This window comes from Bos javanicus, chromosome 13 (assembly GCF_032452875.1).
Source record: "Bos javanicus breed banteng chromosome 13, ARS-OSU_banteng_1.0, whole genome shotgun sequence".
Classification (NCBI taxonomy): Eukaryota; Metazoa; Chordata; class Mammalia; order Artiodactyla; family Bovidae; genus Bos; species Bos javanicus.
In genome coordinates, this window is record NC_083880.1 from 32,810,734 (window position 1) to 32,836,453 (window position 25,720).

At 38.6% G+C, this 25,720-nt stretch overlaps 1 protein-coding gene across 6 annotated transcripts in view; it reads left to right on the top strand.

Annotated features, from left to right (window-relative positions):
• The window catches only part of CACNB2 (calcium voltage-gated channel auxiliary subunit beta 2), a 424,474-nt gene that overhangs the window by 159,677 nt on the left and 239,077 nt on the right, over nucleotides 1-25,720 (top strand). The window contains exon 1 of one of the 6 annotated variants that reach the window (XM_061436169.1): nucleotides 18,574-19,330. The exons of the other annotated variants lie outside the window; for them this stretch is intronic. Coding sequence (XP_061292153.1) covers nucleotides 19,250-19,330 — 81 coding nt within the window. The 5' untranslated portion in view covers nucleotides 18,574-19,249. Of the gene's footprint in view, nucleotides 1-18,573; nucleotides 19,331-25,720 lie in introns of those variants that run through there. 6 annotated transcript variants of the gene reach the window in all.

Sequence of the window (25,720 nt, forward strand, 5' to 3'; positions counted from 1 at the left end):
ATTTGTTGATGGGCATCTAGATTTCTTCCATGTCCTAGCTATTGTAAACAGTGGGCTGCAATGAACATTGAGTTGCACATATCTTTCTGAATTATGGTTTTCTCTGGGTATATGCCCAGAAGTAGGATCGCTTGGTCGTATGGTAGTTCTATTACAAGACCCTCCTTGATCAAGCCTTTGTTTGTATCCTAGGCCTTAACCCTTAGCATCTTCACACTCTAATGTCCCAGTAGCATTAATGTCATTCACTTCCCACCACCTTTGGCCTCTGCTTCTCATAGAGTCTGCTCCCAAGTCTAGGGCAGGCATCCTTGCTCTTTTTCAATAGTAGTACTTACTCTATCTGATCATAATCAGTCCTTTATGTGTCTGACACCCACCTCTGAAGTTCATGTTCTGTTTTTTCCCTTTGCAGTGTCACATCCCTATTGTCCAGAAAGAATGCCTGGCCTTTGGCCAACATTCAAGACATTTTTATTGAATAAATAAATCAATAGAGAAATATGATCAAATTCTTACTTTTCCATGACCACCCTTCTCTTTCTGATGGTCATTATACTAATGCAATTTTAATTCTATATTTACATAAATTGCATTATATACATGTGTATATGTGTATAAGTAGATGTACACATATATACACACAGTTTTCTGATCATGTATAAAGTTGGGTTCCTCTGTCTCTTTTTTATCTCTAAACCAGAAGATTAATTTTGTTGCAAGAGTTTGAAACTATGTAATCATTTACTCTTTGGGTCTCTTTTCATTATATAGGTTAGATTCTGGTTATTTCTTTAAATGATCTCAAGCAAGAATCAGCTTGTTTGCCCACAGCAAGGACCTGCTTGAGTATAGGAGAGAGCTGAGTTTGATTTCAATGATGTTGTTGTTGTTCAGTCGCTAAGTTGTGCCTGACTTTTTGCTACCCCCATGGACTTCAGCAGCCAGGCTTCCCTATCCCTCACCATCTGCCTGAGCTGCTCAAACTCATGTCCATTCAGTCTGTGATTAACCCAAATGTTACAAACTAGCTTCATTTTAAAACACTGGTTATTAGGACTCCATGCTTCCACTTCACGGGGCACAGGTTTGACCCCTGGTCGGGGAGCTAACATCCTGCAAGCTCTGTGACCAGGAAAAAAAAACAAACACCTTTCACCAAATAGGTAAATATGTTTTTAAAAATGTTTTGTAAAATATTTGCTCAAGAGGGAAGGGATATATGTATACTTACAGCTGATTCACATTGTATGGCAGAAACCAACACTACGTTGTTAAGTAATTATCCTCCAATTGCAAATTTTTAAAAATTTGAGAGTGTCTTTAAACACAGCCATTGAAAAATAAAAAACCCACCATATTGTTTTTTGAAGCCTTGAATTAAAGGTTCTATGTGTTACCTGATGTCTTTGCCATATATAACTTGGGGACACCTATTTTAGGAAATGCCTCCATCCTCCTTCCCCCACTGAAGCCCAGGCAGGTAGCCGTGCTCTGAGGCAGCCTTTTGTGCTGTTGGTTCAGAGGGCTTCTATTGCCAGATGACCTTTCTGCTCAATAGATCTGCTTCCCATTGAGCTAGGCTCCTCTATTTGTTCTTTCTTGGTATTACCTTGACACAACAGCCAATTCTCTTCTGTTTGAATCAGAAGCAGCTTCATATTTTTGTTTACTGGGTTTTTTTTTTCCCTTGTAGTTTTGTCGTGAGGCATTCACCATTCTCCTCTCCATCACCAAGAGAATAAATAATTTATATAACCCACTCTGATTTCCAAACAACAATGCAGAATGAAGGACTCTGAGCAAAGCCTCAGAGTTTCTAAGGCCCTGAGTATGTTAGAGTTTCTATCTCTCACTTTTTCCCCAAATGAATCATTGAGTCCTCATTGGTCATTTCATTATCAGGAAAATCAGATTGTTCTTTTGAGCAGATACCAGACTATGAAATAAAGTGATAGTCATTCAAAGGGAGCAGATCGAAACTTTTTTCTACAAAGATTAATAGGACACACTCTCATCAGGAACAGAAGCTTCTTCATGATTTTCAAGGGTTCCAATTGAAAGGGGTGAGAGCAGGATGGCAGGAAAGGGGAAGTTTAAAAAAAGAATCAATCAAAAGATCAAGAATTTCTCTTCTCTCTCAAGGTAACACACTTTTTTACATATTAATCATCACTTTCCAAAGCTTTATAAAGAGTACTTAGGATAATTTAGGTCTTCCCTTGTGGCTCAGATGATGAAGAAGTCACCTGCAATGCAGGAGACCTGGGTTCAATCCCTGGGTTGGGAAGAGCCCCTGGAAAAGGAATGGCTTCCCACTCCAGTATTCTGGCCTGGAGAATTCCATGGACAGAGGAGCCTGGAAGTCAGAATTCTCTGGTGGCTCAGATGGTAAAGAATCTGCCTACAATGTGGGAGACCTGGGTTCGCTCTTTGGGTTGGGAAGATCCCCTGGAGGAGGGCATGGCAACCCACTTCAGTATTCTTTCTTGGAGAATCCCCATGGACAGAGGAGCCTGGTGGGCTTGCAATTCATGGGGTGACAAAGTGTCAGACATAACTGAGCAACTAAGCACGGCACAAGATAATTTAATGATACAGGACAGAAATCACCTCTTTTTCATTTAAACATAGAATTCATTGACAATTTACAGCGGTGTTTTTGAGTGTGTTCTCTGATCACTGGCCTAAGAATTCTTGGACAAATTATTGTTTGTCCAAGAAATGCAGATCCTTGGAACCATCCCACACCCTTAGAATCTGCATCTCCAGGATGGACCATCTTCATTTAATTTTTGATCTTCTCTCAGTATGATTTCTGTACACAGAATTGTTTGAGAAGAGCTCAGAGAATCAAAGAACATTTGCAAATCAGGATGGGAGTGTTGGAAATCATGGCTGGACCCTTCTTCTGAGACGAGTGTAAAACTCATCTCAAGTTGGCTTGTGTCAAGGTTCACATTCCTGGGGGAGAGGACCACAGAGGATCTTTTCAGGCCAGAATAGGGGAAAACTTGACAGACTCCTGTCAAGCCAGCATACAATAGAGGAAGAGAATTTCCAAAGGAAACTCTATTTGTTTCTGGAAAAGAGAATACATCCGAGATGGCAGAAACCACAGATGATCTTTACACATAAAAAGAACACGATCATGATTTTCTTAATGAACCACACTTTCCTGTGGTTAAATCTTAGAAAGTAAAGCTTGAACATCTTCAGGCTTAGCAGTGATGATGTTTCTGAGTTATATAAACTGGGATTATGGACCAGGTAGTTAATGGCAACTGGAGTTTGTAGGAAAAATCCAGAATTGCCTTTCCAGTAGAATCAGTGCTTGATAAAAACTTGTCAAGAGTAAAGGCCTGTAATTGTCTATTTCTGTACATCTCTGGTTTTGTTATTAAATTTGTTACTAACTTAAAAGAGTAAAGACCAATATTTGAATTGATCTAAGTAACTAATAATGACAGTAAAGATTTTATTCAGACATTCTATAAATATTGACAACTTATTGAATTATAATATTGAATTACCATTGAAGTTTATAGAATCAGTTAACACTGAAGACTCTATCAATAAAAGAGCTAACGTAAAATAACATATTATCTCCTTCTAAGGTACAGCTTTTATTGCTTGATTGGTTCATGCCATTAGTTTGTCCTTGTGTATCACTGACCTTACTGGAACCGTTGGATCCGAGCAGACACAGTTCTGGTAAATGTCTACCATGAGAGATATAATGTGGATGTCGTACTTCTAGAAAGTTCTTTTTGGGATTTTTACTGACCTCTCATTGTGAAATCATTGTAGATGCCACAGAAAGAAATAGGATATCCTATGGGCAACGGTGTGTGGTGGGCCACACTGACAGCTTTCCTTAAAAAGGAAATTGCTGAAGTAAATTTACCTATCCATTTATTTTGATGAAAATAAATTTCAGTTCTAAAAAAATAGAGAAGGGAGCGAGGCGCCCTAAAGTGTAAAGGAATAAGAAAGATTAATGCATAAATGTGGAATCTTGAAAAATGGTACAGATGAACCTCTCTGCAGGGCAGGAATAGAGACGCAGACATAGAGACTGGACATGTGGACACAGGGTGGGCAAGGGAAAGATGGAATAAATTGGGAGGTTAGGACTGATACACACACCCTACCATGTGTAAAATAGGTAGCTAGGGGGAAGCTGCTGTAAAGCACAGGGAGCTCAGCTCAGTGCACTGGGATGACCTAGATGGGTGGAATGGCAGGGAGGAAGTTCCAAGAGGGGGGGATATACGTATACAAATAGCCAATTCACTTTGTTGTACAGCAGAAACCAACACAAAAAAATTTCTACTCTGCAGATTTGAATAAGACAGCAATACAAACAGACCTTAGAACTTGTGATCTTGTATTTGAGCACTCTCAGCAAAGTTTGCCTATTAATTTTTGTCTGAAGGTGGGTGCAGAGGTCAAAGCTTCCACCGGTCATGACCTCTCTTCCTTTGGGATGACAAACATTCTAAAAGAGAAATCTGTGTACTTTTTATTTTATAGGGCAGATCTCCACTTCAGTTAAATTATCCTGATTTAAAAATGTATTCTTTTAAGGCACTCTGATCAATCCCTCTTGAAAAAACCAATTTCATAGAACTTTCATTTCTGAACTATGATTATAATGTACTCATTACCATTTAAAAATAATAGAATTATTATTTCTACAGCCCAAGAAGCACTAAAAGTTTTGAAATGAATCTCTACTTCAAAGGGAAAAGCCATCACTGCTGGAGGGTACTCCTCTGATTTTTCTTGTCTGCTCCTTTATTGCACTATTTTTTTTTCCATTGAACTTGACTCTTGAGCCATGATTGGCAGGATAATCAGATTAAAGAATACTCTTAAAAGACCCTGATTTGGGTTCCGTTTACCTTACAGCTTCATGAAACATGAGATGACAATTTGACTTTTTTTCTGAGTTGATTGGATAGTTTATATTTACTCTACCTTTTTAAGTCCTTGATGAGACTGGCACTTCTCCATGGCATTTTATGTGCTCATTAAGTCACTGAGGATTTCTTTCTATCATCTCTGCTCCATTACTACCTATAGAAAATGGCATTCATTTAGAACTGGTACAGTTTCATCTATGGTTAGATTTCAGGGTATAGGTCATAGTTAACTGCTAGAGCTCTGAAGGGTCAGATGTAAGTACTGATGTGCCATCTAAACACCAGCTTTCAGAATGTATTTTCCAACATTATCCTGTTAATGCTAGTAGTTCTTCATGAAGGGGAGAGATTAGCCTCAATCAGGCAATAGATATGACATGTGTTTTTGAAGATCAGCTCTTAGGAACTGATGGAAGGGCATGCAGAGAGAAGATTTCTCATAGTAAATGAATTGCTGCATGAGGAAAATAAAGTCTGTTCATCTTCTCCCACGCAAGAATGGTTTTTCAGTGTTATTTATTTTAAATAATGGCTCTGCTTTTTGTAAAACCTAGACTAACATAATAAGTGTTTTTATTAATGGCTTCTAAAAATTGCTGTGCAGCCCAAGTAAACTCAAGATTTTAAATTTCAGAGTAAAGCTTCCCCATCAGCTTTTATTAGTAGTAATATGAACTGATTTCTCTGATTTCAAAGTATGGGACTTAATTGCAACCAGAGTATGAGACTTTGTTCAGATTAAGTCAAGAACTTATGATTCAACTTTTCTTCATTCCTGGCCAATCCTCCATAAGTGTCATTAAGTCAGAGTTTTAAAATATATTTCATAGTCATTCCAAATAATAACTAATCATAAATACAGAACATTACTGTTCCATGCATTGCTTTCAGATTCATATAAAATATTCGAATGGTTGCATACTTAGGGCAAAAAAACAATGAACTCAGACAATTTCATATTAACTTAATCTTAGAAGCAAAGAGTGAACCGGATATAAACAATATAAAGTGAAAGACAGTGAAAGTGAAGTTGCTCAGTTATGTCCAACTCTTTGCAACTCCATGGTCTGTAGCCTACTAGGCTCCTCTGTCTGTGGGATTTTCTAGGCAAGAATGCTGGAGTGGGTTGCCATTTCCTTCTCCAGGGGATCTTCTCGACTCAGAGATAGAACGTAGGTCTCCCGCATTGTAGGCAGACGCTTTACCATCTGAACCACCAGGGAAGTCACGAACAATATAAAGAAGTGAATAATTATGTCAGCTTATTAGAAATGTCAATCACATCCTTGCCAGCCTGTAGCCTTTGATGTTGTGAAATTGCTGAACTCATTGTTCCTGCCACAGGGCAGCCCTCTGTGACCCACGTGAACTATACTCTCTCCCACCCCACCCCAATGGGCAGCCAAAATGTGTTGGATCAAGATAAAAGTTTGGCTTAGAAATTTGAGTGGGGAAGACACAGATTCAGTTAGCATTGGAAGCAAGAGCTGAAAAATTGTTGTGCATGAGAGTCATAGTCATTTGGACTCAGGGCCAAGCCAACATTTTGAGTATAAGTATTGGGTTGGCCAAAAAGTTCATTTGAGTTTTTCCATAACATGAACAACTCAAACATTTTGGTAAACCCAGTAATATAAGGAGACAGAAGCTATGTGATGAAAAGTGTGTGTGTGTGTGTGTCTGGAGGCATGAGTTTGAAGATGTGAAATGGCTCCTAGCCTTTCTGAAAGTCTGATTGTTCAGCTTTTCTGAGTTCCTACAAATATGTATCCTTTAATCAAGACCCCACCTCTTGGGGGCATGGTGGGGGCTTTAGTGACCTCTGCCCATTGTTCAGCTTTTCTGAGTTCCTACAAATATGTATCCTTTAATCAAGACCCCACCTCTTGGGGGCACAGCAGGGCCTTTAGTGATCTCTGCCCTTTTCAACCAAACAAAGCAAGGAAAAAACATAATCAACCGAGGAGACAAGAGTGAATGCCAAATCTTAGCATAAACTTACATAAGGATGTATTATATAAGGGAGAGATGAAATGTATATGTAGCAGTTCATAAAACAGGTGATAATTAAAGTGTGATATCTCATGCACTATAAAATTAAACATTTAATTTTTAGCTTTATGTTTAGGTTTATTCATTTGTTCAATATTTATCTAGTGCCTAGCACATACCAGATTCTGTTATTTATGGGGCACATAAAGATAAATCAAATAATCCCTTTCCTCAAGGAATTTATATTAATAGTATTTATAGTAATTAATAGTGTACATATATAATTATAGTACTCATATAATTTGCATTGTATTATATAATTATAGTGATTAATAGTGTATGACACTAATAGTATATAACATAGACTAAAACAACATCTCTTCCAATGAAAAAAATCTTACTGTTTTTGAATCCCCAAACTGTTATCCTCATTTAGACAGATCTTCTGTGGGCATTTGTCTGGGAACCAGTTTCCTATAACCAGTTATAATGTGGCTATTTATGCATAAGTTTTGGCGCAAATCCTGGATCTAAGTGCGTAGCCTGAGTCCTGTTCAGAAATAGATATTTTCTGGCAAATGTAAAGATTTGTGTATTCACATATCTAATTAGAAGGAAATGATTGTTCTTAATATGACAGTCACTGCTTAGATTAATTTCAAGCCTAATCATAGAAGTGCTACACATGCAACCAAAGAGAGGCAGGATTTGGATTACGACTTGATGTGGGAAGAAATAAGAAGCTATCTTATCCATTGTAAATTTACCCTGATGTGAACAGAGGCACTCAAGCTTGAAGACACTTTTGGCAGCTTAGACAGTTGGATTCAGATGGGGAAAGTCGGGAGGACCACACTCTCAGATATTCTCAAGATGACGTAGTAAGAGGATAAAAGTCTGAGCAATGGTGGCTGTTGGCAGAAGGGAGAAAAGAAATATAAAGAGGGTGATCCTAGCTTCTTTTATTTTTACTCATAAAACATGGTTTATTTATTTTTAAGATTTTTTAATGTGGACCATTTTAAAAGTCTTTATTGAATTTGTTACAATATTGTTTGCTTTTTTAAAAAACTATTTCGGTTTTTTTTGGCTGCGAGGCATGTGGGATCTTAACGCCCCGACCAGGGATCAAATTCACAAGGACCCTGCAGTGGAAGGTGAAATCTTAACCGCTGGGCCACCAGGGAAGTCCCCAGTCATGGTTTACTTAAATGAAATTGCATTTATAATAAAGGAAATAGAAAATGGTTAAGGTAGCCAAAGATAGTCACTCTGCTTTTCACAACATATTTTGGGTTAATTGCTTCTGGAAATTCTTAATTAAAAATTTTTCTGTTAAATTTGGGTTAAAATGGAGGATGCTTGCAAAGCTCATGAATTCTCACTGTAGCCATTCCTTCACCTTTTTTCTTATTGAGGACGTTTTAACTGAGTTGGTTGGCCAAATTAATGAAATCTGAATGGCCTTAGCTGTGTTTTTGAAAGCTGTCCCAGGGCTGGTACAAACAAACAGTTCTGTTCTTCCTGGAAGAAGTTCAGACAGCCCCTCCCTGACTCTTCCTCATTGCCACTTCTTCCCTTCTCTCCATTGTTTAGTCAGAAAGAGCAAGAAAATGGCTTTGCAACTATTACTGAATGACACATCATTATTGATGAGGCCCTTCAAGGGGGCAGGAAGCTGTGGTTAGCCCCTTGCTTGAAAAGTCATTGTCTTATGACATTTGTCATTTCCTTGCCCTCTCTGCGGCATGCTCTGCTGGGATGTGTCTTTGAAGTTCACTTGGCAGACACTTGTATTATCATTTCAGCCAACATTTTTTGTATATAATATGTCATAGTAGTATATATTAAAATGATGAATATGGTTCTTGCCCTTGAAGAATTTGTCATCCACAAAAGGTCAGCATTTAGCCGATAAGTCATCACAGGACGACCAATTTTTCATAAGTCTCATGACCTATTGACAGAATGTTAGGCAACTTACTAGTAATATTCAGATTGGAAAGACATGGCCAATGGCACAAAAATATGCTTAGAACATGCTGGGATAAATAAATAAATGGTAAAAATATCATAATTCTGGTTGGCTTTTATTGCCTTTCCAAATGATTTTTTCCCAGATATACAAAATATGAATGCAACTGAGATTCTTATGCAATAGTTGGGTATCTATTTGTAAGTGACAAAATTTCCTATTTAATTAAAAATTAAACATTGGAAAAAACACTCAGATTGATCTAAACTAAATACAGAGCTCTTCAAAGTCCTTGGTGTTATACTAAAAGCCCTGACTTGAGCTAAACAAAACAATTCTGACAGCTGTTTCAAATCATCAGAGCCAAGTTTTTATAACTTGTATGTTTCAGTAGTCCATAAATTTATTCATTATAGTATTCAACATAATTAAAAGTAAATATATATATTGCTAACTGGCCTCACTCAAAAAACATGTGTACACATAGATTTGTTTTGAATAGACTCAGGTTTATGTTGAATGATTGAGTCAGTTATTAATTTTGAAGGGCCTTTGTGCAGTGCACAGACTGTACTGCTGTGTATGGCAGCATCACCCCCACTTCCTCCATTGCCTGTCATCACTTTTGCAAATCGCAAGTAACTTTCACATGCATGATTTTATTTGATGTTGGCTTCGGCCACATTAGGTAGATATGAAAGTTATTAATATTGGCCTTCCTTTACAATAGAGAAATCTAAGACTCAAACAGCTTTATATATTGATCACACAATAAATACATCATGAAAACCAAGCAAGAACCCTGGAGCAGGTAGATCTCGGGCACTGAACCATTGTGTGCTTTACTATTCAACATGCTTTACACGTAATTTCATAACACGCTCACAAAAACTCTGTGGCGTTGGTATTACTGGAGTCTTTGTGGATAAGGACACAGGTCCAATATAGTTAATTACTTTGTGCTAGTTTCCATATTTTGTAAATGCAGGTGTCGGAATTCAACCCTGGTCTGACTCCAAGTCTTAGCTCTTTTTGCCATGCTTGAGTCTGATTGTTAGATGGTAGATGTGTCCTTATGAAGTAATACTCATCAGTGTTGGGTAGCTGGAGTTTAGGAAAAAGCACTGCTTAATAAGAGAAAACTGCCTATGGAGGATATGCTACAGAAGATACTGCTTGCATTTTTAACAGAATAGGACATAAAGTGGTAATACTTTCAAGAGGGAGAACCACTTACTTGTCAGCCTGTGCTAATTGAGCATCTATTAAATGCCAGGCAGCCACTGGGGTGCAATGTGAGAAATGACTCTGAAAGTCAAAGCACTTACTCTCAAGGGGATCACTGTCTAATAAGATTACTAAAGGGCCTGTATGTGAAAGCTACAGCTACTCAGTAATCTCCAAAAACCTCTTTCAGAAGGGGCTCACTTAGTGAATTCACTGAAGAAACACTCACAGATTTGGAACTTCTGTTCCATTCTCTCCACTAATTCGAGTGGATACATGTAATAACATATCTTGTTTCCCCAAAGCAGAGTCTGAGACAAGGATTCAGTGTACACAATCTATTGAGCTGGTGGTCTCTGGGAGATAAGGAATGAGGAAAACCAATATTAAAGGTCATTATCAGCCTTCCCTGGTGATCCAATGGTTAATAATCTACCTGCTAATGAAGGGAACAAAGGTTCCATCCCTGGTCACGGAAGATCCCACATGCTGTGGAGCAGCTAAGCCCACACTCTGCAACTACTGAAGCCTGTAGGCAGCAGCGAAGACCCAGTGCAGCCAAAAATAAATTTTAAAACATTTTTACAGATCATTATCAAGGTTGTGGGCAAAGGGGACTAGATTCCACCAGCTTCCCTGAGAACTGTACCAAAACCTCCCAGAATTGTCACTCTCAGGCTGATGGCAGTCAGGAACATGTGTTCACCAGCTCCTGTCCTCTGTTCATTCAGCTGACTCTAGAGGCAGTGAGTCCCCACCCCCAACTTCTGGGCAGGCTGGTGGACTGAGCAGATGTTGGTAGAATTGATGAGTTGAATAGAGTGGGAAGTTGCCTGGCTTGGGCTTGAAGTAGGAGTCAGAGTAAATGGCAGCCATGGCTAAAATCAGAGGTGGGTTAAGAGAATGGGATACAACAAATCTGTCTCAGATCTCAGTGGGTGGCAGTACTGGTCAGCTGTTCTTATTGTAACAGAAAGATGGACCAACCAACCAGACAGATGTTGGCATCAGACCATACAGGGTCAGATTTGGGTGCTCCAGTGGTCATTTGTAATTTCCTGTAAATGAAAAGTGTAACAGTCCCTGTCATATAGGTTATTAAGAAGACTCATTAACTCAATGAGATAATGTTTTGTAGAATTCTTAGCAGGAATCTTTGGGGAAGTACAGACCCTGAAAGACCTGTATTAACTGGACCAGGAATTTATTTTTAAGCATTTTTTTCTTTAGTCTAACTTGTTAACACACAGGTCTAACTTGTTAAACACAGTTTATCTGTTTCTGCTCATTAAAATTCTACTAAAAGGTCAGTTAAGAGATTCATCTGCTGGAGTATCTTTCATCTATGGGATATACCTGGTTGGGCACAATAAAACTCAAATCCTTTATTGCAAACATATGCCTGAAAGGAAAATGCTAAGCCATGACAAGAAATAAAAACTTCTCCCATTCTCTCCCTAGAAATTAATCCAGGAGAGTTGGCATGGGAATTGAGATGGGTTGTGAGTTCATATTGATAATTACTTCTATTGTATTCCTCCAGAGCTTCCAAAGGCCACGAGACCTTTGCACATCTTAATTTACTGATGATGAAAATTGCTTGATCATTTTGAGGGCACTTCTGTGTTCTTGGCAGTATGCTTGATCTTTGAAATGGAAAGGGTACAAAGACTTTAAAAAAAAAAAAAGCCCCACTAATCTCTTGTTTTCAAGAAAGATCTCTCTTACTGAAGGAATTAAATGAGAATGATTGAATTTTAGAGATAATGGAGAACTAGGGAGTACTAAATCACATATTTGGCCCCATTTTTACCACCCAGGGCCAAAATAAGAAATTCACCAGAAAAGGAATTCATTTGGGACTCTTTGAGAAATAATTAGCTAGATAATTAGCTATGTTGGAGACATGGATAAGCATGACTAGCAGAAATCCCATCAAATCCAGGTTTACATGCCCAGGTCCTCACCCAGCTGTGTGTGGTGGTTTGGGATGTGTTGTAGCTGGTGTCTACAGGTGCCCCTCTGCCCTCCACAAGAACGTGGCCAGTACTCACGCCCTTGTACTGTCCCTTCCCTCTGAATCTGGACTGGTCCTGTGACTCAGTCCTGACAAGTAAACTATGATTTAAGTAATGCTGTGTGATTTTTAAGGTCAAGAAAGAACCTTTGCATCTCCCCCTGGGGTATCTTGGAATGCTTTGTCATGGGACACTGTCTCTTGGAACCTACATGGCATGCCAGGAGACACTGTAGCCACATGCAGAGGTCGCACGTTTTGCTGTGGTCACCGGCCCCAGCTGAGGTCCCAACAGATGGCCAGTGTCATCTGCTAGGCATATGAGTAAGCCATCTGGGATGTCCACCCCAGTCAAGCCTTCAGATGACTCAGCCTCAGCAACCATCCAACCATAACCGCATTGGAGTCCCCAAATGGAAACCCCTCCGCTGAGCCCAATGACCCCACAGAACCTTGAGAGAGAATATTAATTAATTGTTACTTAAGCCATTAAGTTTTGGAATATTGTATGTAACATCAGTAGTTACCTAGCACAGATTATAAATCAATTATTTATCAGATATCAGAATTTTACTTTAGCACATGGTTGTTAAAAGACAGTTTAAAGACATGCTTTTCTTTTTTCCTTTGTGGAGTAATGTTGTTGAAATAGCTTTGTGGAGTAATGTTGTTGTTTATCAGTTTCCTCCTGATACTTTTACAGATGAAATTCTTTTTTCATTGAAATGTAGTTGATTTGCAGCGTTGTGTTAATTTCTGCTATATAGCAAAGTGACTCAGTTATACATATAATTTTTTCATATTCTTTTCCATTATGAATGGAAAAGAGTGGAGCTCCACTCCACAGCATTTTGAATATAACTCCCTGTGTTTATCCATTCTATATATAACAGTTTGCATCTGCTAACCCCAAACTCCCAGTTCACCCCTCCCTCACTTCACCTTCCCCTTGGCACTCCCCAAGTCTGTTCTCTGTGTCTGTGAGTGTGTTTCTGTTTCGTAGATATGTGCGTTTGTGTCATATTTTAGATTCTGCGGGTGAGCAATGTCATGTGGTGTTTGTCCTTCTCTTTCTGACTTACTTGATATAAAAATCTCTGGGTTCATTAATGGCACTGCAAATGGCATTGTTTCATTCTTTTTTTATGGCTGGGTAGTATTCCACTGTGGAGAAGGCAATGGCACCCCACTCCAGTACTCTTGCCTGGAGAATCCCATGGACGGAGGAGCCTGGTAGGCTGCAGTCCATGGGGTCGCGAAGAGTCGGACACGACTGAGCGACTGCACTTTCAATTTTCACTTTCACGCATTGGAGAAGGAAATGGCAACCCACTCCAGTGTTCTTGCCTGGAGAATCCCAGGGACGGGGGAGCCTGGTGGGCTGCTATCTATGGGGTCGCACAGAGTCGGACACGACTGAGGTGACTTAGCAGCAGCAGTATTCCACTGTATACATGAACCACATCTTCTTTTTCCATTCATCTGTCAATGGATGTTAAGTTGTTTCCCTTTCTTGGCTATTGTAAATAGTGAACATAGCAGGGCATGTGTCTTTTGAACTGTAGCTTTGTCTAGATATATACCCAGGAGTGGGATTGCTGGATCATGTGGCAACTTTACTTCTAGTTTTTTGAGGAACTTCCATATTGTTTTCCATAGTGGAAGCACCAATTACATTCCCATCAACAATGTAAGAGTGTTTTCTTTTCTCCACATCCTTTCCAGTATTTATTATTTATAGATTTTTTAATGATGGTCATTCTGACTGGTGTGAGGTGATACCTCATTCTCATTTTCTTTTAATTTTTATTTTATATTGGAGTATAGTTGATTAATAATGTTGGGTAAGATTCAAGTGTACAGCAAAGAGATTCAATTATGCATATACATGTATCCTTTTTCAAATTCTTTTCCTGTTTTGGTGATTACAGTATACCGAGCAGAGTTGCCTGTGCTATACAGTAGGGCCTCACTGGTTATCTATTTTAAATATGAGAGTAGTATGTGTTAATCCCAATTCCCAGTTTATCCCTCCCCCCATCTTTCCCCTTTGATAACCATGAGTTCATTTAAGTCTGTGAATCTGTTTTGTGAAAAAGTTCAGTTGTATCATTTTTTAAAGATTTCACATAGAAGTGATATCATATGATATTTGTCTTTGTCTGACTTTCACTTAGGATGATAATCTTCAGGTCCATCCATGTTGCTGCAGTGGCATTATTTCATTCTTTTAAATGGCTGAATAATACTCCATTGTGTGTGTATCACGTCGTCTTTATCCATTTATCTGTCAGCGGACATTTAGGTTGCTTCCATGTCTTGGCCATTGTGTATAGTGCTCCAATGAGTACTGGGATGCATCTATCTATTTTGAATTATAGTTTTATCTGGATATATGCCCAGGAGTAGGATTTCTGGATCATATGGTAGTTCTACTTGTAATTTTGACTTGCATTTTTCTGATAATTAGGGTGGTCTAAGTGATGACAACACCTTCTCATAGCCTATTGGCTAAATAGATGAAATCCTTGAGTGTGCCTTGGACCCTTTTGTAGTCTGGTAAATCCCTAAGAATTATTTCTTGTAACAGTACTTTCAAGTGTGTAATATGAAATTTGTAGAATTACAAGGGAAACTAATCATATAATGATATACTTTTCAAAATATATTAAAAACCAAATCTTTAATATGGTAATATGACTTATTTTTACATATTAAATAATAATAGTGATGATTCTACTGAGAATACTTACGTACTCTCTCTAGATTCTCCCATTAACATTTAATATACTTGTTTTATCACATATCTATCTAACCAGCCAGCCAGCCTTGCATCATCAAAACATCCTAATGTTTTTACACATGTCGGTGTAAATTACAAAGCAAATTGCAGGTTTCCCCTAAATAACTCAGCATGTATATTATAAACTAGAAGATAGACATACTTCCAGATATCTGGAGTAATTATAATCTGATATGAAAATATCTGTGATTTCTATTGCTGGCGTCAGAGGTACTGCCAACACTACTATGGTTTTTTGCTGACATTCATAATTGAAAGAAATGCCAAATTTTTGTCTGAAGTTTATTATTGAAAATAAGATGTTAATTTTTCCATTCAAGGTGTTGAACTTCCTAATTCTACTCATAGGCTCCTTGGGATCTAAGGACGGTAGGTTAAGGAGACTTACTATGTGAAATGTGTAGATAATCTACAAATCAAGTGAAAATTGAAGTCAACTGGGTAAAATAATATAGGTATACTTTAAAATTCAAGTTTTAAATATTCTGACATTCTTACCTTTAGGGTTTTGTAGGGAAATTAATAAATGAAGCTTGGAACACTCCAGAGAGTCACTGAAAAGAAAAAAAAAAGGAAGGATTATTGAATTGACATCAACATTAGTTTGCTAGGCCTTCTGTAAGTGCCAAAACCTGGGCATTTTAAAACAGTAAGAAATAGATGGACTCATAGTTCTAGAACCTACAAGTTTGAAATCCACATATCTGCAGGCCATGCTTTCTCTGATGGTTCCAAAGAAGACTCTTTGCGTCTTCTAGTCTTTGGTGTTTGCTAGCGTTTTTGGCATTTTTTGGCTTGGAGATGCATTGCTTCAGTCACATGACTGTCTTCTTCCTGCACGTCATCCATCATCTTCCCTCCATGCATGTCTATCTCTATGTTCAAATTTCCCTTTTCTGTAAGGACAGCAGTCATTTTGGATTAGGGCCTACCCTAATGACCGTGTTTTAACTTGATTACCTCTGTAAAGACCTTATTCTCAAATAAGGTCATATTGTGAAGTATGGGGGGGCGGGTAGAACCTAACCATATCTTTTTAGGGAAATATAATTCAACCCATAACAACATCAGACCATGACGATGCAAAAGAACAAAAGGTTAGTTGTAGTTTGAAATCAAATATTTCTAGCTGGATCTGAAATTAAATGTCTGGAGTTACATGGTCTGGTCTTACTTTTCTACAACTTCCTTCTCCAACACTCAACTTGTGCTGAACATCCCTTTATGAGTTTTAGGAAATATAAACTCTAAAAATACACATCTAAATAGTAATCCCTAGCATTTATGTTCGGAGAAGGCAATGGCAACCCACCCCAGCACTCTTGCCTGGAAAATCCCACGGACGGAGGAGCCTGGTAGGCTGCAGTCCATGGGGTTGCGAAGAGTCAGACACGACTGAGCTACTTCACTTTCACTTTTCACTTTCATGCACTGGAGAAGGAAATGGCAACCCACTCCAGTGTTCTTGCCTGGAGAATCCCAGGGATGGCAGAGCCTGGTGGGCTGCCATCTATGGGGTCGCACAGAGTCGGACACGACTGAAGTGACTTAGCAGCAGCAGCAGCATTTATGTTTTAGTCAAAACACTAAGTTTCACATTGCTTTATCTCTTTCTTGATAGTATTGTATTGTAAAAAAAAAAAAATTGTAACAGAACATTATATTCAAAGGACCATTTTAAAATTCATAATGGAACAGCAACTAATTAGTCAACAACAGCTATTGAGCAACCATGAGTACCGTTTCCCTGAAGAGAAAAAGTATAGTAGACCTGTACTAAGTCCTTAAGGAGTTCTGGCATCATAAGACAAATGAGACTTACACACACACACAGACTTGCAGGGAAAAGTTTCATCTAAAAAATCCTTGTATCTCTTCTCCTGTGTCTGTTTTAATTTTTCTTCAGATTTTAAATGGGGCAGATTTTTTAGCTCATATCTATCATTTTAATTGGAAATCAGAGTTTTTAAAAATTTGTTATTGATTTATACTAACTCCACCAAAATCATTTGAAATCCACTTCATAAGGTAGTTGTTTTGAGTAAGATCAAAAAGAGAACATACTTAGCACGTTTTCAATAAATGTCAGCAATTATTATTGACATACCTATTGAAGGTCTAGCACAGAGTCCCAGGCAGGCCCTTGGCTTGCTGCACTGATATTTGTGTGGGTAACTGTATAGACCCACTTGAGCTATTTTGTACTTTACAAAAATTTGACCCAAAGTAGTTCTTATGAGGAGCCCTATAGCATCGTTATTTTCAAAATGAGTAAGAACCATAATTCCAGAGAATTCTTAGACACTTAAGAGCAACATATGGTCCTTAGAATACACATGCATACACAGAGTTTACTTTTGCTTTCCTTTCCCTTGAGTTTTCTTTACAAGGAAAAACTTTTTTTCTATTTCTTTAATTTTGTATCTATGTGAGATGATGGGTGTCCACTAAAGTCACTGTGGGCATCATTTCATGGTATATGTAAGTTAAATCACTATGCTGTATGCCTTAAAACTTCTTCAGTGTTGTATCCCAATTATATCTCGATAAAACTGGGAGGAAGAAACATTTTAATTCTAAAATATATAGAATAATATATTGGAAAAGATCCAGAGGAAAAAATCCAGATGCCATTTGATTTCACAGAGAGAGGAATTTAAACAGTGTTGCTTCGGCTCAACATATCTTTGTGGAAAGGGATTTAACATCTCTAAATCTTAATTTCTTCCTCTTTAAAGTGATACACTTATTTCCAGGATTATTTGGCATGAGACTATATAAATTCCTTCATGCCATTCCTGCATATAATAGATGCTCAAGAAAAGTGACTTCCAGCAAAGCCCCTTCCATGGACTCCCATGACCTCCATCTCTCCATCAAGGTAGTTACCCTGCCAGGAATAAAGTATTTTTTTCTAAATATATATATTTTTCTGAGGTGTGCTTAAAATGTTTCAGGTGCACAGCAAGGCAATTCAGTTATACATATACACATATGTTGTTTTTGAAATTATTTTTCATTATAGATTATTACAATATATTGACTATAGTTGCCTGTGCTATAGAGTAAACCTTTGTAGCTTAACTATTTTTTAAAAAAATTAGAAATCTAGCATCAGGGATAAAATTTTTGATGAAATGGAAAAATGCTACGCTTTTTTTTCCCCTGTACTAATTTAACTTTCCATCAGAGAGAACATTAGAATTTGGAAGAAAACCAAAGTACAGAGTGAAATGGCTGGTTTCACCCTGCTCTGTTTGTATCTGAGCAGCCTCAGGTAGCCAACTTTTCTCCTGTGAGCTAGTTCCCCTGGCAGAACCTTCCAGAATGTTCCAGTCCGGTGAGGAGGACAGCAGCTTTCCAGTCGCTTGGTGTGGCTTGCCTGGGGGAGAAGGCAGAGGCCCGCCTGTATAATCCGATTTCGCCAACTCAAACTAATCACTACTGGTAGTAGCAAAATTTAGCCTGGATCTGCTTAGTTAATCTAGATTGACAGGAGGTAAAAAGAAACGGGACACAAGGGCGCAGAAGCGAGGGGAGGGGACCAGCACTGATTTCCAGCCTTGCATCTGGGGTTTCTCATTTGCCCCCCTCTTGGGGCTTCTCTTTTTCTTCTCTTATAAACAAACGCTCCTGGTCGTTAGGAGACCAGCCTCGCACCGAGCCGCCTCACCAACAACAGGTGCACAGGGAGGCTCCGGGCTGCGCAGAGCGATCTCTCCTGGCTGAAGCTGAGCAGAAGGTCCCACCAGGCACAGACTGTACCTGAGACTATGTATTATTTATTGAAACTGAGCTCCGCTTTCTCTTTATCCTCCCGGGCAGCCCTGGAGTCAGGCGCCTCTTAAAATGGATGCCGCCAGCAGCTAACCTACAAAGTCTCCTAAATTCAACTTGCTTTCCCTCTTTTTCTTGCTAAGTAACTGTCAGCCAGCGCGGCCAACCTTTTGATCACTCTTGGGGAGTCCTTGGGAGTTGCACTTTAGCAGCGAAGGAAGAATTCTTCTGTGCTTTTGGGCGTTTCCACCTGGAATCAAGTTGTGTTTTTTAACGGGATACTGCACTCTGGATTTTGTCCATTTTGTGGACATAGAGAAGACCCTTATGCAGCAGCGCCTGCCTTCATAGACTGGGTAATTAGAGCAGTGATCTGTGATGTGCGTGTTTACATGCTTAGCCCTGAGAAGAAAAATGGGCTCCCTGAAGGTGATCTTTATTTTTACTTATGATATCTGTGTCTGGCAAACCAGGGAACTTTTTGCATTTGGGTAACAGAGACTTTTGAAATCTACTTCCCTGGATTGTCCATGTTGGTGAAATTGCTGTTGGCCACCTCAGCCCTGCATGTTGCCATGCTAAAGACACCTAAGGGTAAAAATGTCTCTTGGGTAAGTAGACAATGATTTCCTCTCTCTTCAAAATATATCTAAAACAGAAATGCTTTGAGAACTTAAAAGACATCTAGGGGTTTCGTGTTTGGGAAAAAGTATTTGCCTTAGAAAATCACAGGAAGATCTTTCTACATGTTAGACAGCCTTTGGCAAAAGCTTGATGGTGTACTTGCTAAAATATAAACTATAGGACATAAACTCTTTACTTGTTTTGGCATTTTTAAGTTGCCTCATAGTCGCATCTACACCCAGAACTTAAAATTTATGAATCCAAATTTATGATTTTAAGATGTTTTTAATCCCAGAATTCTTTAGGTTCGATAAAGAGAGTGTCAATATTATGGAGGGGCATTAAGTCAAATTTTAAAGGTAGCACATGTAGAGTTTACAGTATTGGGGGAAATTGTTCCTTTTGTGTTAGAAACAAGATAGAAATAGGTATTTCTCAATTTCATTCTGACTAATTGCTGTTAATCCATAATGGACATCTATAGTGAAAGGTTAACATTCCAGGAATAACAGTATGTTAATCCTAATCAAATTTGACTCCTTAATGTTGTTTCAAATTAGTTTCCTACCAAAAATATAAACTAGATTGAGCTCAAAATAATGAGAATAGTCTGAAAACTTCTAAAAAAGAATGACTATAGTTCCCCGGCTGTCCGATTTCCTGAGCTTGATGCATTAAAATTAACAAATGGATTCCCTTCTACTCTCCCTTCTACTCTACTTCATAAGTTCTCACAGATGAACTGTGTCTCTTACACCAGTGTTTTAGCTGCTGCTCACACCTACAACCCAACCATACTTGTCACAGAATTTGACATATCTGATTATGATTACAGTTTGCTTAACTCAGAAAAAGAAAGGATTCCATCTTTTTGGTTAAAAAATCATTTGTAGTACCTTAACTTGAAATTCACTAATTGGGTTTTTTTTGTGTTTTTTTTTTTTACATTTTATGACATAGTACAATTGGTCTGAAAACAGTGATTATGATTTTTTTCTATTATGGATATTCTTTAGAATATTTAACAAAGACATGTGTCTTAGTTTAAAACACAGCTCCCAAAATTATCTCCAAAAGTTTACAAACTTTTCCAGGTTATTCATTATTAAAAATTAATATACGTATAGTGGATTCACTCATTGTACACTAGAAATTAACACAATATTGTAAAGCAACTGTAATATCCCAATTAAAAATGAATATTTCTTATCTTGATATTATTGCTTTTGTGGCTTTTTTATCCTTCTCCTTGCCCCCCTTCACAGTATAATCAAGAGAGAAAACTCAAGGACCAGTGAGTTTTCATTCCCTCTCTGTTCAGATGGCTCCAATGGCTAATTCCAGTGCCCATAGGGGCGTCTGCCACTTTCTCCTGGTACATAAACACCGAAGAAAGGAGTAATTTCAGAAGTATATCCCCTCCTTCATCTGCGTAATCCTCCTAAAAGATTAATTCTCCCAAAGCAGTGCCTGCTTAACAGAGTATTTCTGCCAGGAGGACAAAACTTGAAACATTTCAAAAGCTTAGACCACTGTTGGGTTAGGTTCCCTTCAGACTCAATTATGCTAATATTTTTTTAAAAGTTCAAGTCCCTGGCTAAAAGTTTAGAAGCAGTTCTTCTCATAGAGTCAGAATACTTGTATTTTCTTAGGTTAGAATAGACTGTTCCTGGTTTGTTGTATTTGGTGACACAAGTCTCTGTAGCAGAGTTTGTCGAAAGCAAAGTTTACAAATTTTATGAGTGTGACATTACAGAGAATACTGTCATTTGGGAGGTGTGTGTTTTCTGTTCAAGGAATGAATAATCAATGTTTCTGAATATTATAGAATGCCTTTATTTGTAATAGAGAGACAGTTTCAAATGTTGGCCATCACTTCTGTTTCAATCAGTTGTGGTTGTTTTAGGTGGTGAATGACATTTCTCTGAGTCCTTTGACTATTAGGTACGGTGAAATGTACCCGATATACCTGCCTTTGCCATTGCCGGTTTTCATTTAAACATTTGTTTAGACTCGAATTCAAGAAGAGAATAAAATAATTCATCATGTCTCAGACCACATCGTGAACTTTGTGATGGTGAGAATAGGTCATGCATCTCTCCATCCCTGGTTCCTCTAGAGCAGGGGTCCCCAGCCTCTAGGATCCGATGCCTGATGGTGTGAGCTGGAGCTGATGTAATAATAATAGAAATAAAGTACATAATAAATGTAATGTGCTTGAATCTTCCCCAAACCACCCATTCCTGGTCCATGGAAAAATTTCTTCCATGAAACAGCGTGCTGGTGCCAGGAAGCTTGGGGACTGTTGCTCTAGAGAATTCCTTAGACATACTTGGCTCAAAGTGATAAATGCAAATACGTATTGCTGAAAATCACAAGCTCAGGGTGAAAGTGATAGTCACTCAGTTGTGTCCGACTCTTTGCAACCCCATGGACTGACTATACAGTTCATGGAATTCTCCAGGTCAGAATACTGGAGTGGGTAGCCTTTCCCTTCTCCAGGGGATCTTCTTAACCCAGGGACAAACCCAGGTCTCTTGCATTGCAGGTGGATTTTTTACCAGCTGAGCCATAAGGGAAGCCCAAGCTCAGGGTGAAACACCACTTTTCTTTTCCAATATCGTGGTATCTGGTCTAGGTGTCTGTTTAAACATGCCTGAGAGGTTTCCTGGCTGTAAGATGAACAAGAGGATGTGTACTCCATCACTGAATCACGTCCAACTCTTCTGCTACCCCATGGACTGCAGTCCGCCAGACTTACCTGTCCATGGAATTTCCCAGGCAAGAGTACTGAAGTGGGTTGCCATTTCCTTCTCCAATGGATCTTCCCAACCCAGGGACTGAACCTGTGTTTCCTGCTTTGGCAGGCAAATTCTTTACCACTGAACCACCAGGGAAGCCCTAAACAAGTGCATAGTAACTACCTATTATTTCTCTGAGATGCAGTGAGAATTAGCAAGTCCTCTGTATAAGCGTTCAACAATCATTCAACAGATGTTTATCAATTGCTTCTTTTATGATAGTCTCAGCACTGAGTCAACAGTAGCGAGTAAGGTACTTGAAAATCTGTGTCCTCAAAGAGCTGAAATTCTAGTAAAGGGAAACAGGAGATATATGAGTAATGCGTGAGATAGAATACAGTCAAGCAAGAGACATGAACTTATCTACAAAACAGTAACAGACTCAAAGATGTACAGAATAGGTTTCTGGTTTCCAAGGGAGATGGGGGAATGGGAAGAAATGAATTGGGAGTTTGAGGTTAGCAGATGCAAATTAGGATATATATAGGATGGCTAAACAACAAGGTCCTACTGTGTAGCACAGCGAACTATTGAACTGGGATAAACCATAAAGGAAAAAAGTATACAAAGAACCACTAAATAGGAATATAAATCACTTGGCTGCACAGTAGAAATTAACGTTATATACTTCAGTAAAAAAGTCAAGCAAGAAATGGGTTAGAAATTGCTGATCAGTGGAAGAGGGTGTTGCATGTTGGTTGGTCCAGCTATTTAAGCTAGGGCTTCCCTGGTAGATCAGCTGGTAAAGAATCCGCCTGCGATGTGGAGACCCTGGTTCGATTCCTGGGTTGGGAAGATCCACTGGAGAAGGGAATGGCTACCCACTGAAGAAGGTAGCAGAGTCAGTCACAGGGGAAACAGTAATTGAGCATCTCCAGCAAAGATGTCAGGTGCAAGGTGCAAAGACTGGAGCATGTGAGGAGTGACAAGATGGCCAGTGTGGCTGGACTATGGTTACCTTCTTGAAATTTCCTTGGGTCTCTGTATGCATTTGTCTGTCTATGTAATTGTTTCCCTATGGATTCCAAGGCACACTGACATCCTTCCCTTCCAGTCCCTGGAGAGATGGTATGTAAAGGCTTCACAGGACAGTACACCTAGGCACCTGTACAATCAGCAAGGTGATAGCAGCAAGGACAGAGAGAGGACGGGTCATCATGACACACTCATGCTCTACCCGTGACCCTTAAGAATCGAGAACTTTCTTATTTTTTAAAGTAATTGAGACAGTCTCACCAACGAGTGTAATATAACTTTGACATAACAGAAATGAGAATAAATTTTAAAGTAATGTTAATGGATTGAGCCAGAGAATTGGGGAGTAAGGATCCAGATTTAAGGAACACAGCTTTTCCAAGAGCAATTTTTACTTTTTGTGAGGACAGGCATGCAATCCAAAACTTTATCATGGAATCTCTGTGAATTCTTGGACCATAAAAAACTTTTCCAAAGATCTGTTTGGCAGAGTGGGGGACAGGACATGGTCTTGTGGACATTTGTTCCTAAAAGCTGTAGGGACGCCTTAAGGTTGTATAGATCTGACTTTATGTCAGACTGATCTACTTTGTTGAAAAGTCATTTCACCCTCAAAATATAAAAATAACAGATCCCACTTCATGTCCTGTCACTGTGCAGACTGCCTTGCTATACTTTTAATCCTCAGGATCTGAAATCACTCACACTGAGCCGTTTGTTATTCCAAATCTGTGGTCTTATATAAAATAATTGCTCTCTGCATATAGTGTATTTTATTAGTTGTTTTTCCAGTTTTGATTATGTGCCATAAGAAACTAATAAAATTCATTTAAAAAATAAAGAATATAAAGAAATTGCTCTCATTTAACCAAGTGCTTGAGATTAAATAAGAACTCAGAACTTTAGGTCTGCTTTCTAAAGATACTTCTAGCAAATGCATTATTATGGGTGTGTTATTCTATTATAAAATTTGTGTTATTAGAAATTGTCTAAAAGACTAACATTAAAACTCAATACACCCTGCACACTTGCTCATTTCTGAAGTTGAAGAGGTGTCCTCCAGGGGAGGAATCCATCACCTTTCTTTGGTTATTGGCTCCGTAGATGTTTCAGCTTATTTCCATGTGGATGTCACTCTCATATTGTCAAGAATCACTGTTCCTCTCGCTTTTAACCTCCCTGATCACTGTAGATATCTGCAGGTCACTGTAGATATCTGCAGGTCACTGTAGATATCTTGATGACTCGAAAGCTGACTTACCTCTCATTGATTGTGCTTCATTTGATATATACGTTTCACTGCAGCATCCAGATTATTGGTTTCAGACAATAACAGTTTCTGAAAATATCTAATTTTATCTGTTCCTGCTCTGAACATATACCAGTGTCATCAGAAATAGTATTTCCCTCTTATTTGCTCTCCTCTCTTTCCTTGTTGAAGTATGTTGGAAGGTTTACTAAACTTGTTTCCAGTACTTGTGACGATTTTAATTTTTTCAACTTCACTCACAATTGATAGGAAATCAGGGTGTCTGGTGACAGGGTGTCTGATCAGATAAATTGTTTACTTTTGCTGACAGCTGTTAAGATTCTTCCAGAAATTCATATGTGAGGACAGCTATTTCTTCTTCCAATGAGTTTTTTTTTTTTTTTTTTACTCGATAAAAGGACTCTGTCTGGGCTTGGTAAATACTGATGTACGTTACTTTATAGAGTGAGTCATGGAGCACTAAAAGCTGTGTATCTTATGAAGCCTGCTACTGTTAATTATGTTTTTAATATTAAAAATAACCATATTTTAAAGATAACCATAGTTCTCTAACTTAGAGAGCTCTCATATATTTAAAGGGAGCTGTCATTCACTGTCTCCAAACTAAGCCTTTCCCCTGCTTTCCTGATTCATATTTTTTTAATATAATTGATTCATAATGCTATGTTACTTTCTGCCATTTAGCAAGATGACTCAGTTACACATATGTGTTCTTTTCCGAGTCTTTTCCATTATGGTTTGTCTCAGGATGCTGAATGTAGTTCCCTGAGCTATACAGCAGGGCCTTGTGTACTCATCCTGCTTCTAACAGTTCGCATCTGCTAATCCCAAACTCTCCATCTTCCCATCCCTGCCCCTCCCTCTTGGCAACCACAAGTCTTTCTCTATGTCTGTGAGTCTGTTTTTCTTTTGTTCAGTTCAGTCAGTCACGTCTGACTCTTTGCAACTCCATGGACTGCAGCACTCCAGGCTTCCCTGTCCTTCACCATCTCCTGGAGCTTGTTCAAACTTACATCCATTGAGTCGGTGATGCCATCCGACCGTCTCATCCTCTGTCGCCCCCTTCTCCTCCTGCCATCAATCTTTCCCAGCATGAGGGTCTTTCCAATGAGTTGACTCTTCATATCACCAGGAACAGAAATGAGAATCACACACACACTAGAATGTTACTCAGCCGTGAAAAAGAACGAAATAATATTTGCAGCAACATGGTTGGACCTAGAGATTCTAATACTAAGTGAAGTAAGCCAGATATCATATTATTTAGACATATAATTTCTCTCATGTTATTTAGACATAATATATAATTTAGATATAATTATATCTTTTAT